Raw genomic sequence first — 13,852 nt, forward strand, 5'->3', positions numbered from 1 at the left:
CTTGTGTTCTTGAATTCTTGATTCCTGCTGTGAGGGTTAATAGCCGCATGAGAGGACAGTCGTACAAATAAACTTTTCTTATTACAAAAGGTAGTCATTAGTAAAATGTCGTACGATTACGGTAACGGTAAGAAAAACACCCTAAATGTAGTACAAGCAATAGTTGTACACATGAATCTCTCTCAATTACTTTTCTAATTGCCTCAAGCTATTTGAACGATCATAAGCCTGCCATCGATCATGTCATGATTAAAGAATATAATTAGCATTTTAATTCAAATATTACCTTGTCGGTTTCTTTAAAACAAATGGGTTGGTATTAGCTAATAACAAAATGAAAAGGGTTGCTGAAACCGCCCTAATTTGGTTCTTTGTTATTTGCTTATGTATTTGCTGAAACCTTTGGAATTTAATTGTTTCTCTTTTTGTGTCACTATATTTATACCTATATATATATATATATATATATAATATTATATTCTCAGGTTTAGCTATCCATCGTAACAAAATTTACCCAACCCGATTCAAGGGAGCAGACTTCGGATTGGATCGCTAAAACTTTAGGGATGTGTTATTCACATACCTCTTTTATTTTTCACACTTCTTATTAATTTTTATCATTTGATTTTTTTATTTCAGTCGCTCTGACAGCATCAAATTAAAAATATATGTATGAAGTAAAAAGGGGTGTGTGGATAGCACATCCAAAACCCTATTATTTCTGGCCAACCCGACCCGTGCATGCTCATCCGGGTCTCCATTAGCTACCTAGCAAGCTACCTTCTCATGCTATCTGCCAATTAAAACAGTAAGTCATAAATTAATATGAAACAAAAATATCAAGTGAACTTAAGCCATACTATTTTATTTGGATTTGATTAATAGTTGTTAGACGGAATTGATTACGACGCAAGTTTCAAAATTTTAACACTTCTTACAATACTTTATAATATTTAAAAGTGATGAGCAAATATACACACGTAAATAACGAACTTTAATATGAATATGTATACGGAGTCAACATAAGGATTGGGACGTCCTCCGGTGCTTGATCTTTTGACCTTCTCAAGCTTCAGCAACTTGCATGAATAACCAATTACAGATCGCAACGTAAGACAATATTGTGTTCTGAGTTCTACCTAACATATAACGAATCAGTATAGTTAGATGCACTTCAACCATTAGATCCTCTTCCACATCTTTCCACAGTTTAGATCCGATATTCGAAAAATTCCAACCATTCGTGCATACCACACGCCATGTTCCCATACATATGAAAGAGTATACAATAATGATGTATTTGGCGAATCAAATACCATGGCCTAATAACGAACCGTTGTGATTAGTTGATAGTTTTGTGAAAGATTCATGTGAAAGGTTTCATTAACTTCATAATTTATGTGGAGTATGACCTTGTTCTTGTGAGAATTATTAATTGAGTAGTTGTAGGGAGGGACTTATGGGACTTATGACACCACAAACAGAGACTAAAGCAAGTGTTGGAATCAAAAATCAAGAGCGAGAGAGAGAATGCTAACAATTTGAGTGCTTCTCTCTCCGTTTCTGAAAACTGGCAGTTATTTGCCTATATTTCAAAATTTCTCTCAAACCTTTTGCGTCTCTCTCTCTCTCTAAATCTGTTTTTCGTGATCACATGGAGAGGGGATGGCTAGTTGACCAATTGCTTGGGGCAAGTTATCATTGGACTTAGGATAATTACATAACCCGACCCACCTTGAGAGCTGTTTATTTTATTATTTTTTTCCCCTGTTAATATATATGAAACAACAGGAGGGGAATTCAAACATAGTGTCTCGAGTGCATTGATGAATTCTTTTAATTTTTTTTTTCAAACAGTAGAAAATTTATTAAATTCTCGAACAAATTATTACAATATAATAGCAAAATGAACCGTTGCTTTTTAAGTTTATAGAGTTATGTTCAAATGCTAAATGTTAAAAAACTAATAAAACTCAAGGGTGGATGGATCCAAGTGGAAAAAAGAGAGAAGGTGGTTCTAGAAAATGAGTGAGTTGGGTTTTTTTTTTATTTGAAATGATTGATAATAAAATATTAACTTGAAATGAATTATTATTCAAAGTTTGTTAAAATAGAGTGTTGTTGGCGATGAAAAGTTAAAGAAATTAGTTAAAGTAGCTTTCCGACGCTGCTCACTCTCTACACTATCAAAAAGTTAACAAATTGTTAGAAATGCTCTTAAGTGTTTGATATACCATATTTGGGAGAATGATTTTAGCAACAAAGAGAAATAAAAACTGAGAGTTTAGTGACCCGCGGTTAGGGGGGCGCACTTTGGTAGGCCTGCTGATCAACGTAATCAACATGGATTGGATCAGGCTCCATTCTAAACATCAAAACTTTATTTTGGATAAATATCCGACCACCCGTTCTATAGACGGGATGGGTTAGATTGAAGTATTATTAACTCGATTGAACCCGGTCTACCCCAATGATAATAAATGGTTTAGGAGAAAATGGTGTAGGAAAATTAGGGAGAACAAGAGAATGTTCCTAATATTTCAGTCACACTCATTCTCCTTACACCTCTCGAGCCACAATTAGTTGCAAGTAATTGCATAAAGTTAATTCAAATAGTAGAGTAGAAGTAATTCATAGCACATAATTTATGTAAAATAAAAATATAAACACGAATTTTATTGGAAAGAACAAAAATTAATGGTGTGGGAAATGTAGCATACTTACAAAGTCACAAGTAACAAAACGAAGAAGGAAATTGATCAAATATACATAACTGGCAGCATTGTTTCTGATACACGCACAAATCTGCAAGTAGCGGTTCATGTTCGACTAGGTTAACTTCCGCCATATGGATCCCTTGGAGCTCGATAAGCACTTCACTCGCGGAAAAACGAAACCCGGCTTTACGGGCTTCGAATTGACAAGAGAATTCTCGTATATCTCTTTGCACTCTTGGACGACCTGTTTGACAATCATGTGATTTCACCCCCGGGGAAAAGCATGGTTTTAGTTTTATTCTTCCCTCCAGGGAAAAACAAAGGGGAAAAAAGGGAATCGTAGGAATGCACGCACCTCTTTGGCATCCTTCCGTGGTATGCCTTCTCGCAGTGCAACAAGCTTCTCAACAACCTCAGGCTGCAAATGGACAATAAGTATTTACAATATACTCAAAAGCGAACTACTTTGGTCATCGTTTCTTATAGAGCGTTTGCATGAGGGTCTTTAAAGTTCCATGGAACTTGGGATAACTTGTTTTGAATGTACTGCATGAATTAGACAAAGGGGGGCTTGAAAAATGACTAGATGCAATAGAGTTTGTTTAGTGTCTTTGTAGTGCATTTCCTGTGTTTTAATAATAGCTTTGTAGTGCTTTGGTAGTTCGTTTGGTAGTGTTCTAGTCGTGCATTATTAATAATTGAGTCTAGGGTTAATGTTTACCGGACAGTCAGGTTGATGTTCGAGAATATTTGTGTAAATGAGTGTGAAGGTATCCAGGCTCTCCGCCGAAGCAAGTTCTCTCAAATCACCCAGTATTCTGACTCTGCTTTCAACTTTCTGTAGCCAATTTCACGAAATCAGAATGGAAAAGCATTAGACACTACAATATAAGCACATCCCACAAACAAATGGAAAACATTGTCATCAAATATTTATTCCGATAAAGATTGGATGACAATATTTTCACAAAACATCAAAAGCAAGGATTAGCACTCACGGAAACACTTAAATACTCCCTAAAGAAGTCCATCAGAACCTCTTCATCTAATCTCATCCTCTCGATAGTCTCTTCCTTGATGTAGTTTTTCTGCCATCACAAGCATTAACAAATATTAATTAAAAAAAAGCATTAACAAATACAATTAAGTGATAAAAAATACTATTCAACACTAGAGTCCCGAACCTATGTTGTTCACAATAAAAAGTCAGCTACTTTTGAGAAATTAAACCTGTGTTAGAAGAGAATCAACATAAACGACCACTGTTTCCTCCAGACAGGCCTCGACAAATCTCCTAAATGATCTTTCTTCAATGTACCTTAAATTCAGAAAAGCACAACCCAGAAAACAATGAATTCAAGGTCACAATGAGAAAATGATAATGCATTGAAAAACAATGAATAAGGTTTTGCCGGTGTTTGAACATAAGCAACTTACATCTTGACATCTGTAAAATAATCACCAAATGTTGCAACAAGATACTCCGTAACCTGTCCCTCACTCCACTCTGAAAAATATAGAAAACAAAAATCAAATAGAGAATCATATAAACAAGAATAAAAGACAGGTTCTTAATAATAGCATTAGAGGGAGGGAGGGAGGGAGTAATATCGATCACAATACCAGCAAGTAAATTACCTTACCCTTTTGATAAAGCTTGACAAGTAAGTCTTGCACTCCTGGATCTTCAAAGATAACACAGACTGTTTGATGCACAGCTTCCTACCATTAAGGCAATATTATTAAAACTCAAGCTATGAAATGACATGAAGATACTAATTGAAAGACACTTCAATCCTTATATCTAAACACAAACGTATATCCTTCTTCGTGAGTGTTTAGTGCACTCAATATACTGTGTATATAGAACAATTGTATGTAAACAGAAAATAAACATAAAAATCCTGGTACCAAAAGGGAAAACACAATCCAACAGCCAAAATACCTTTGCAACCTCTAGGAAACCTTTGCATGTGTCTTCAAAGTTGACCTGTCATAATGTAAAAGAAAGGTTGATATTATCATTGCGATCTCACAATCACCCCTAAATGCCACAGTTTTGATGACGGCATATGCAGCTTAAGTTGCCCAAATACCCATAGGGCAGGCTCAATACAGTAACAAATAAGAGGACTTAGCTTGGGCTAGTTTAGCCCATATTTAGTACAAGTCATGCAATGAAATCATTTATTGAAAACGAAAAAAAAAGACTTCAGATATTAGCTGCAGCTAATAAATAAGCCCCTTACTTGGAAATAATAAAGTTTTAAACAGAAAGATTGAAAAAAAGAAACAGAGGGATTTAATAAAAAGAATCAAGATTAATACAGAATGAATAAAATCAACTAAGATGGATGCTGCGTAACCTGCTCAGCATAGTTTTGTGGGAGAGCTTCCAAAGTGCTATTACTTAGCTCCATTGCAAGATCATAGCAGCGCAGATTGTTGTTAACCTGCATACAATTTAATAGAAAGAACCTTTGGTAAATTACTTATCAACCAATCAATAAAATACAGACAATTAAAGGTAAGAAATTCACAAACCATTGCACATAAAGGTTCCAAACCAATTTCCGAAGCAGGTTCTTCAAGTCTCTTTCTTTCAGCAGCTTGAAAATCAATCATTACCTGAAGAATAAGAGAGACCAATATTGCAGCTCATTAATTTTTTCATCTGATACCAAGTGAAGAAGCATTCTTAAATCAAGGAAACCCAGGAAGAACATTAGCAAATCCAGGGAAACTAATGCCTATCTCAAATCATCAGGCAAAAACTTTTGAATCTTGTAAATTTAAGCTCTACTTATATGAGCAATCAAAATATGATTAAATGCCTAAAATTATTCAAACAAGAAATATTTGCCAAGGCACTATAATAGTGCATCAGCATGAAAGCTTAGCTGAAATAACCTGAATAATTGCCAAGGCAATCCTGTAGAGCATCAGATCGGTGCTATTCTCACGAACTATTTGCACCTGCTCTCCTAGGATCCTGAATAAATCAACAGCAGCTGGCGTATATAGCTTCCCATCTTCTGTTTTCTTTGGTGGTTGTACCTTATCAGCCTCTAAGATATTCAAGTACCATTTCTAAAAAACATAAGTGCAAACTTATCGTAAGACATCAGAATTTACATGAAAGAATATAAGTAAAACAAACCATACGAAGATTATTAGAAGAACATTGTTACCCTTGTCGTAGCTTGCATTCTCTCAACATAAGAATTCATAAGGGGATCCATGGAACCACTCTCAGAACATACTTGAGCAAGAGATTCATCGACCCCAAGCCCAATAAGATTTTCTTGGTATTCAACCACCCAACCAGTTACCTAGTTCCAAACAAGAAAGGACAGTAGGAATAAGACTAAGAAATTCACGTTGTAAGATGAACTTCCAAACTTGAAGAATAGTTAGTAATGAAAGATAATTACAAAAGTAAAACTAATTACTAGGATCTGCAGGTATTCTAGAATATTTGGTTTCCTCGTCTTTTATTAACATTTTCTACTTTATTTAAAACCTTTTAGAGTTATGATTGTTACATCTCATTCTCACCAGTGTTCTAAAATGGGGCCTAGGCAGCTGCCCGCCAACCCGACTAAGTATGAAGTTTGGTGGCCACCAAGAAGAAGATGACACATGAATAGTGGTGACCAGGAACAAGCAGATGATGAATAGCATCTTGTTAAAATAACTTACGCTATACAATGACATTTACTTATATTTAAGTGGATGTCAGCATCTTTCAATTTTCCATTTAAAGTTAAATGGGACTTGGAGTTTAATGCACTTTTTGACCCAACCAAAAACGTCCAAAACAAACCTAGTACTACAAATGCAAGTTAATGGGCTTTTTCATTTCTGGTTTTATTTTTTTTTTTAATTATATTTAGTGGACTTACATTAGGTTTTATTGAGATTTTTAAGTATAAGAATGTAATTATTCATATGTTTTATATTAAATTTAATTAAAAGACAAAAACCACCAAGGCCCCTCCCAGCCACCTAGCGATTTTTAGAACATTGATTCTCAACCTATCTTAAGCAACAGGTAGTAACCCAACTTTTTTGTATCCAAAATTTGGTTTTGTTGGGTCTTATTACTTCAGTTTTAGTTTTTAAAATACATAACATTGATTTTATTATTTTTATAATTGCATTCCTAGTTCCTGTCCCCACCCTCCCAATGCCAAGAGTCAAAGCTTTTTGGCCCCTTAACCGTATTTATTAGAGTAGAATATAGAACTAATATCATTCACCACTGTACCAATTTCTTAGCATACACATGTTTTTATCAAATACAGACAAACATTTAGTTTAGTGCAGAAGAGGTATCTTCAAAACTTCTAATTTATATTTAGTATAAATGTATAGCATACAAGGTTGGTTCTCAAGAAATGCGAAATTGTCTGCAAGTTTGGAACAATTAAGCAATCGGGAGAGTACCTTTAAAATCTCTATGTTCGTCATTTCATTTGCCCTGTCACTGAGTAATCTAAGCATTTGAACGAATCTTTCCGTATACAGATTGACCATCAGTTGGAATATTTCATATCTGCCAGAATGAATTTTCCATCACATCAAATAAAACGTTTAGTTAAGATAGTTTTCTAAACAAAATGCTTTCCAAATTCATAGCATGTGCATGAAAAATTTGGGCAAGCACCCACTTCCTAGAATACTCTTGACCCATTAGCTCAATTATGAAAGCTTCATATACATTGCTTACTTTAGTCTCCAATAGCTTAAACATTTGTTATAAAACATATTCAGCATAGTATTTAAGTTCTGATTTTCAAAGGTTTTGGGTTACTCTCATTCCCCAGAGCCTCTATTCTTCTTAGCTACAGTACCCTCTAACTGGTACTACCAGCAAACGAATGAAATTTTCACCCAAAATCCAAATTACAAAGATAAAGTGATGACCAAGGGGGTAGAGATAGGTTAGAGGTATACAAAAAAAAAAAAAAAAAAAAAAAAAAAAAAAACAAAAGAAGCTAAGAATAACCTTAACACTTTTTATTCGCACAATAATGCTTGATAAATTCAATTCTAATATCTATCCTAGACAATCAGACCCTTTCAGGACCGGAGCCAAAACAAACAGTTGCATAGCTCAAAGGTCATAAACCAAGGAAAATATAAAGCACAAACCTTGGGGGGAAACAAGGAGCCACATGGTCATATATATCCCCAAGCTCTTCTCCAATCTAGAACATTAAAAAAAAAAAAAAAAAGTGGAAACTGAATACAACAATTCAATTCTGGTATCATTAAAGAAAGTGAAACACAAGAAAGCCAATCACCACAACCAACAAGAGTGAACAACATGATACTAAAGTAGAAGTACAATTCAACAACCTTCATGAGAAATGTGTTCAAACGAAAATAAACATCAGTTGCCGCCATATAGTTGTTAAGGTGGAAAAGGATAAAATCCCAAACCTACTCTTATTTCATTCAAATGAAATTACACAAAATTTCAAGCTTCCATTAAAAATTTACCAATATTTCCACAGACATCAATATTCATGTTGGCATTTCCATAAATCCTAACAATATTTCTGCCAACATCAACATTTTGATCCTTGGTTCCAGACTACACAAAAATTAATTGAAAATTTTATCAGATAAGCAGATAAATGCGTGTACCATTCGAGCTTCCTCTAAGGCTGCCTTAAGATCTTCAAAAACAAGCTGTTCCAAAAATTGCAATACCAATAAGATATGGCAACAAGAAGTCATGGAATTTTCATCAATATGTGGCAAAATGATTATTTCAAATGTACCTCTGTCAGTAGCTTGTTGAATCGTCCTTCAACAGTCTTCCTAATTTGCTCATAGCATTTGTCCTTATAGCCTTTGCCTTGAACATTCAACTTCTGTTGTGCCAGGTTTCTTGAAGAAGCCGTTGATGTGGTAGACTTTCTGCAGTTAAGATGTATTGATGTGTAACATGACTTGGAGATGCATACACGATATATCCATATTTTAGCATTATATTTGGTGACTATCATGAGAAGAGTCATACACCAATCAGAAGATAAGACATAGAACTGAAAATCAATTCAAAATAGTTACTTGGCAGTTCTACGAGGATTTGCAGCAATTGTTGCCATGGCACCACCTCCCTCGGCCTCAGCTGCTTCTTCAGCAAGTTGTTGGTCAAGGATTTCTTGCATTTCAACAACCCTAACAGGGGACACAAAACAGAAGAACAAAATGGTTATCAACTATTGAAGTAGCATAAAAATAAATTGAAAAAAGGATAACAACACACAAAACATTGCCATATAAACTATCATTGGTCTAACACAATAACTGTATGAACCCATAATTTCATAAACACAAAAAAGGAATTCAGAGCTTTAAGAAAATATATAGAACTCCAGTTTAAGCCAGATAAAATAGCAGAAGACTAGGTTTTAAATCCAAGGAAACAGGAGTAAGCATTCTTAAGACTTTGTTGACAAGAATTAAGTGAGCCTTGTCCATTTGAGTCAAATATTTTTATATGAAATTTCACATGCCGGAGAGTGGTTAATTTTCAATACATGGTTTTTATCAAGGATCTCTGTATTCAACGGACGTGAAGAGATTATTAATAGTCTGCTACAGCAATGAAAAAAGTATCCAGCAGCTCATTGTATAACAAGAAGACAATTGCAGAAATGTATCCCAGATTCATACCTTAAAGCACGAACCAAAGTTTGAGGGCTGCAACAGAGAAGTGATAAAAAGAGCATTAGATGGATCTGAGCATACTCAGAACGATATACATATTAAAGTTATCAGGATGCTTCAATGCATTTAGTGATCCGAAACCAATATACATAAAGAAAAAAAGATTAAAGCCAGGAAAAGTGTGAGAACAAAAGTAATTTATGAAACTCTTACTCTGAGAGGACACTAAAAGCATCGTAAGCAAATATTTTATCATCAAACAAAGAAACAAATGCTTTGTAGGGATGCAATATGTTAGCCATCCTTTGGGTCATATGTTTAGAAGCAAATATAAGGATTTTAAAGATTTTAGCAGGTCGAGGACGAATGAACTTTGGTATAAGGCCAGATTTTGGTGATCACACTGGAATTCAGTATCTATGGAATTTAAGAACTCCCTCTCAGCAACTCTTCCCAATTGGAAGGCTGCAGCATGTTAGAATCACTTAATTAGGAGTGTTTGAAGGAGCTTCACAGTCTCAACTTTGTTCTCTGTTAGATGGATACCTGAACCTCGATCACTGCAGAGAATTCTACAGAACACTAAATGACAAACACCACATAGAGCAGATTCATACAACTGCCCCTATTGAACCATTATCCATATAATAGAGAAAGTACCTGTCTTTGGAAAGATTATAGAAGTTGGAAACATGGCCCCATAAGGTCTTCTCAAATGTCTCCCAGGTTCTGTCGACATCTTCAAAATATACACTACAGTACACAAAATTCAAAATTGAAAAAAATAGTAACAAGTCATCACGAATTATGTATGGCAAGCATCAGATAAACAAAATAAAATGACACAAAACTACTATTGCAACCATTACCATCACCCAAGTCCTATTACTTTGTCAGACTCATCAAGCCAACCCCAAATGGGATCAATTTCAACAAACTGACCCAAAGCAAACACGACACCCAAATAGTTACAGAACATCATAGGCATTGAGATTGCTAAAAGAACTATAAATGCCAAAGTGAGCTAGAAAAGAGGATATGTACATACCTTAGCCTGCCAACCTCTTCCTTGTGAGATGCTGCAGCTGCTAATGCAAATCTCCGCTTTCCATCAAGAGCTGTTAACCTCTATAACAAATTTAAGGATGAAAATGAAAATTTTGGAGCATAAAGATAAAATGTGGAATGTAAAGTTTGCTGAGCTTTATTAAATTCAAAGATAAGTGAATCATTTGATGAGAAAGATAAGGTAGCAACCAAAACAAACAAAAGTATAAGAGATGAGGCTTAAAAATATCATAATACACTAAAATTACAACACTACTTTTACCTCATACGTATTAATGAGCTCTTTATCATCACTCAAAGAATCCCGAGCCTCAGAGGCTTCAACTGAAATTGACATCATACCCTCAACATCCTATCAAAAATCAATATATATCTAGTGAGCAACCATAGAACAATGCGAGATCCCGAAGCTTCACACATCTAATTATTATCAACCAAACTATGCACACACACACAAACAGAATCACAAAGGAAAAGCTTGCCAACCTTCAGGGTTGTATTCAAGTTATTCCTTGCATTGCTGAGGAGCTTTATCTTATCATGGTTTTCAATCAATGTCTGGCATTCTTGACATAGCCTGATGACAAGGAAATCATATTAACCAAAGAATTATGAACACATCAACGTTGCACAATTGCTTATTAATATTATACAGTGCAACACACAAAAGAAATCTGCTTTAAATCATAAAGCCTCTAGAAATTCCCGTGAACAACATACTTCTCAATGGAAACAAAGTTCTCGCGGAGTTGGTTTATTGACTTTTGAGACAAGGACAACGATTCCAACCCGGTCTGTGCTTGTTCAACCTAAAAGAAAAACAATTCCTTTGTAAGACACTTGTGATACTAATTAAGCGCCAACCCACTATAAACAAGAAACATAATTTTTATACAACAATATTGGGAGTGGGGTTTCGGCTACACAACGAACCTAAGACCTCTGACCAACTCGAGAGCAATACCACTAATGCTACTAGCAATCAACAAGCGACTTTCGACTATGACACAAAGAAAGACCTCTGGAAATATGGATCAAATTTACACATGGTGTACCTGCTCGGCGACCATCGTACTAAGCTGTGCATCATTTGCCTGAAAACACAGAACAACTCCAAATTATGTTGAATTTTCAAACATTTAAAATCATTTAAAAACATTTTATGCAATCTCGTAAATATGCAAGCATATATTCATTAATTAGAGTTTCCAGTTCAACTACATACTCATTAATTACATAAATAACATCAGGAAAAAAATGAAAATTACTAAAAAATAAATTGAAGAAAAAGGAAAGGGGGGAAAAACCTGTTGGCGGGCAATGTAATCGGCCTTGACGGAAGCAATGGATTGGAGGAGTTCGGGAAGCGGCAAGAGCTTGGCGACCTCGCGAACCGCCGATTCCTTGGCTTCGACACCAAGATCCTCCACCATCATCTTAGCAAGTGTTTTATCCGGAAAAGAATAAAATGACAATTCTACCCCTACGGCAGAATCCACGAACTTCCGGCCGGAAAATCTACGAACTTTCGCGGCTTAGATCTGAAAATCGAAACTACTATCTTCGAATTTGATGAAATAAGGTAAAGATTTGGAATGGTATGAAGAGAGGATTCTAGGAATATCAGGTTTGGGGTCATTAAAGGTCGGAGGGCAACGGCGCCGTCGTCCCTGCCGTGCTGCGTCTTCGCTGCTGTAGCAGCGTGAAAGGGAGAAAGGGAACAGAGAATGCGGGAGGGGAAGGAGTCCAGGAGAGAGAGTGGAGGAAGAGAGAAGTAAGGGGTTTTCCTAAATGGGCAAAACTAATGGAGAAAATGGTAAAGATACTTTTTGAAAAGTATGACTTTTTATGCGCTCATCATCCGCACAATTATGTGCTAACATTATAAAATATTATGTAAAAATATATAAGGTAACGGAAGTTTACAGAGAGTTTGACTTTAAAAGAATCTTCTTAGCATTTCTCAAACTAAAATAAATAAGGGTTAAGTCGTCTAACAAATTTGTTTCGACTCTTAACATTTTAAAACATTTCAAATAAGTACCTACCACTTAACAAATTAATCATTTATCATGTCACTACTATTAAATAGTCCTCACAAGTATTAAAGTGAGATTTCACTCTCACGTTACTTTACAATTCAAATAGATAAAGGTTGCACAGCATGGTACGACGCCGTATTTGATGTAAAGGTTCAACTTGGATTTGCTCGGAATGATCAACGAGTATGCTGGCCAAATATTATTTGTACATGCCAAGAAACGGGTTGTTGGAGGATTTAGGGCACATTTGGTAGCCCAATTAAGATTGGATTTCGCATTTCGAATTAGTTAAGTTAGGATTAGAGTGGATTGGTTTGGAGTTTTGTATATTGTTGGCTCTAGACAACTAAGCTAGATCTAATTTGGCTAGGATTCTAGTTTGGCGGATAAGGCAATTGAAACTACTCCTTGAGGCCAATCTTTACTCACTTAGCTTACTACCATATGGCTCCTAGATCGCAACTTGAGGCATCTTCTTCTCGTAGATAAAGACTTGTTCTTAATCCTAGATTACCTTCTTGGGTCAACCCTTTTTTGAGTTCCTCAACCTAGGTGACAACCCACTGTGATTGAGAAAGCCAACAACACTTTCACCATAGAGAGGGATGACCATAGTACAAACCAACTTAGTCTCTTCTACTATTGTGGAGCACTGGGAAAGGAAAGTGTTCATGGGTAAAATGCTTGGCAAGCACTTGTGATAACCCGTCCTAAATTTGTCGTATTTTATTGTATTGAAAGTATGAAACCGTCTCAATGTAACACGTATGACTAATTTTCTTAGTTTATTCTTATTGTACTCATTGCCACGAACGTGTGGCTGCGAAAGGATTCGAATTTGGAGTTATAACGAAGTTTTTACGTTACTAAATGTTGAACATTTTCGGATATTTCGCGTTTCGTCTCTAGTGACCTTATTTTATGTGCCACTAGGACCCACCTTATCCCCTTGCTTTTTCTCCTTTGTCCTGTGCATCCCCCCTCTCCCCTTTTCTTTTCTATTTTCTATCACTATCTTTTTCTCTATACTCTTACTCTCATTTCTCTTAAAAACCAGCCCTCCCTGAGGGCACCACAAGCAACAACAATGACAACACTCCCACCACCATCCAAACCAAGAGCACCACAAGCTTCGTCTCATCCTCACGGGCCCAAACACCCAACCTCACCTTGAACTTCCTTTTGGATCGTTGGGATCGAAGCCCAAGTCAGGCCGTGACCTTTCAGGTCATTTTTCGGCCAAAACATGGCAAGTTAGCCATCAAGAAATGTACCATTATCTTCCTCTCGTTGAGAAGTATGATTTTCATTTTGAATTACTTGATTTCGTTGAGTATT

The 13,852-nt window shown here is 35.7% G+C and overlaps 1 protein-coding gene across 2 annotated transcripts; it reads right to left on the reverse strand.

The window, feature by feature from the left end:
- Window positions 1-2,655: 2,655 nt before the first annotated feature.
- On the reverse strand, window positions 2,656-12,278 carry LOC103946505 (exocyst complex component SEC6). Of its 2 annotated transcripts, XM_009357218.3 has the most exons (25): window positions 11,780-12,276; window positions 11,528-11,566; window positions 11,193-11,281; window positions 10,959-11,049; window positions 10,735-10,824; window positions 10,453-10,532; window positions 10,065-10,157; window positions 9,411-9,437; window positions 8,802-8,912; window positions 8,510-8,648; window positions 8,373-8,417; window positions 7,875-7,930; window positions 7,167-7,275; window positions 5,909-6,049; window positions 5,628-5,807; window positions 5,262-5,345; window positions 5,084-5,170; window positions 4,663-4,707; window positions 4,361-4,439; window positions 4,155-4,224; window positions 3,948-4,035; window positions 3,716-3,805; window positions 3,439-3,555; window positions 3,073-3,135; window positions 2,656-2,961 (listed from the first exon to the last, which is right to left on the reverse strand). In XM_009357218.3, exons 1-25 carry the CDS (start codon window positions 11,906-11,908, stop codon window positions 2,830-2,832), a joined length of 2,274 nt encoding a protein of 757 aa, XP_009355493.1. In that variant the 5' UTR covers window positions 11,909-12,276; the 3' UTR covers window positions 2,656-2,829. The 2 variants fall into 2 exon arrangements, with proteins under 2 accessions (XP_009355493.1, XP_048432445.1); XM_048576488.1 differs by lacking the exons at window positions 2,656-2,961; window positions 3,073-3,135; window positions 3,439-3,555; window positions 3,716-3,805 and having other exon boundaries at window positions 4,356-4,439; window positions 11,780-12,278.
- Window positions 12,279-13,852: the final 1,574 nt, after the last annotated feature.

This window comes from the organism of the source record quoted next, unplaced genomic scaffold, assembly GCF_019419815.1.
Source record: "Pyrus x bretschneideri cultivar Hongxiangsu unplaced genomic scaffold, Pyrus_bretschneideri_v1 Contig9, whole genome shotgun sequence".
Classification (NCBI taxonomy): Eukaryota; Viridiplantae; Streptophyta; class Magnoliopsida; order Rosales; family Rosaceae; genus Pyrus; species Pyrus x bretschneideri.

Coding starts and splice junctions, on each gene's coding strand:
- LOC103946505 (XM_009357218.3), bottom strand. CDS start 11,908: ATGATGGTGGAGGATCTTGGTGTCGAAGCCAAGGAATCGGCGGTTCGC. Junction 9,438..10,064: donor TATAATCTTTCCAAAGACAG/GTACTTTCTCTA, acceptor TCTCTGTTGCAG/CCCTCAAACTTTGGTTCGTG. Junction 7,931..8,372: donor CCTTAGAGGAAGCTCGAATG/GTACACGCATTT, acceptor TTAATGTTCTAG/ATTGGAGAAGAGCTTGGGGA.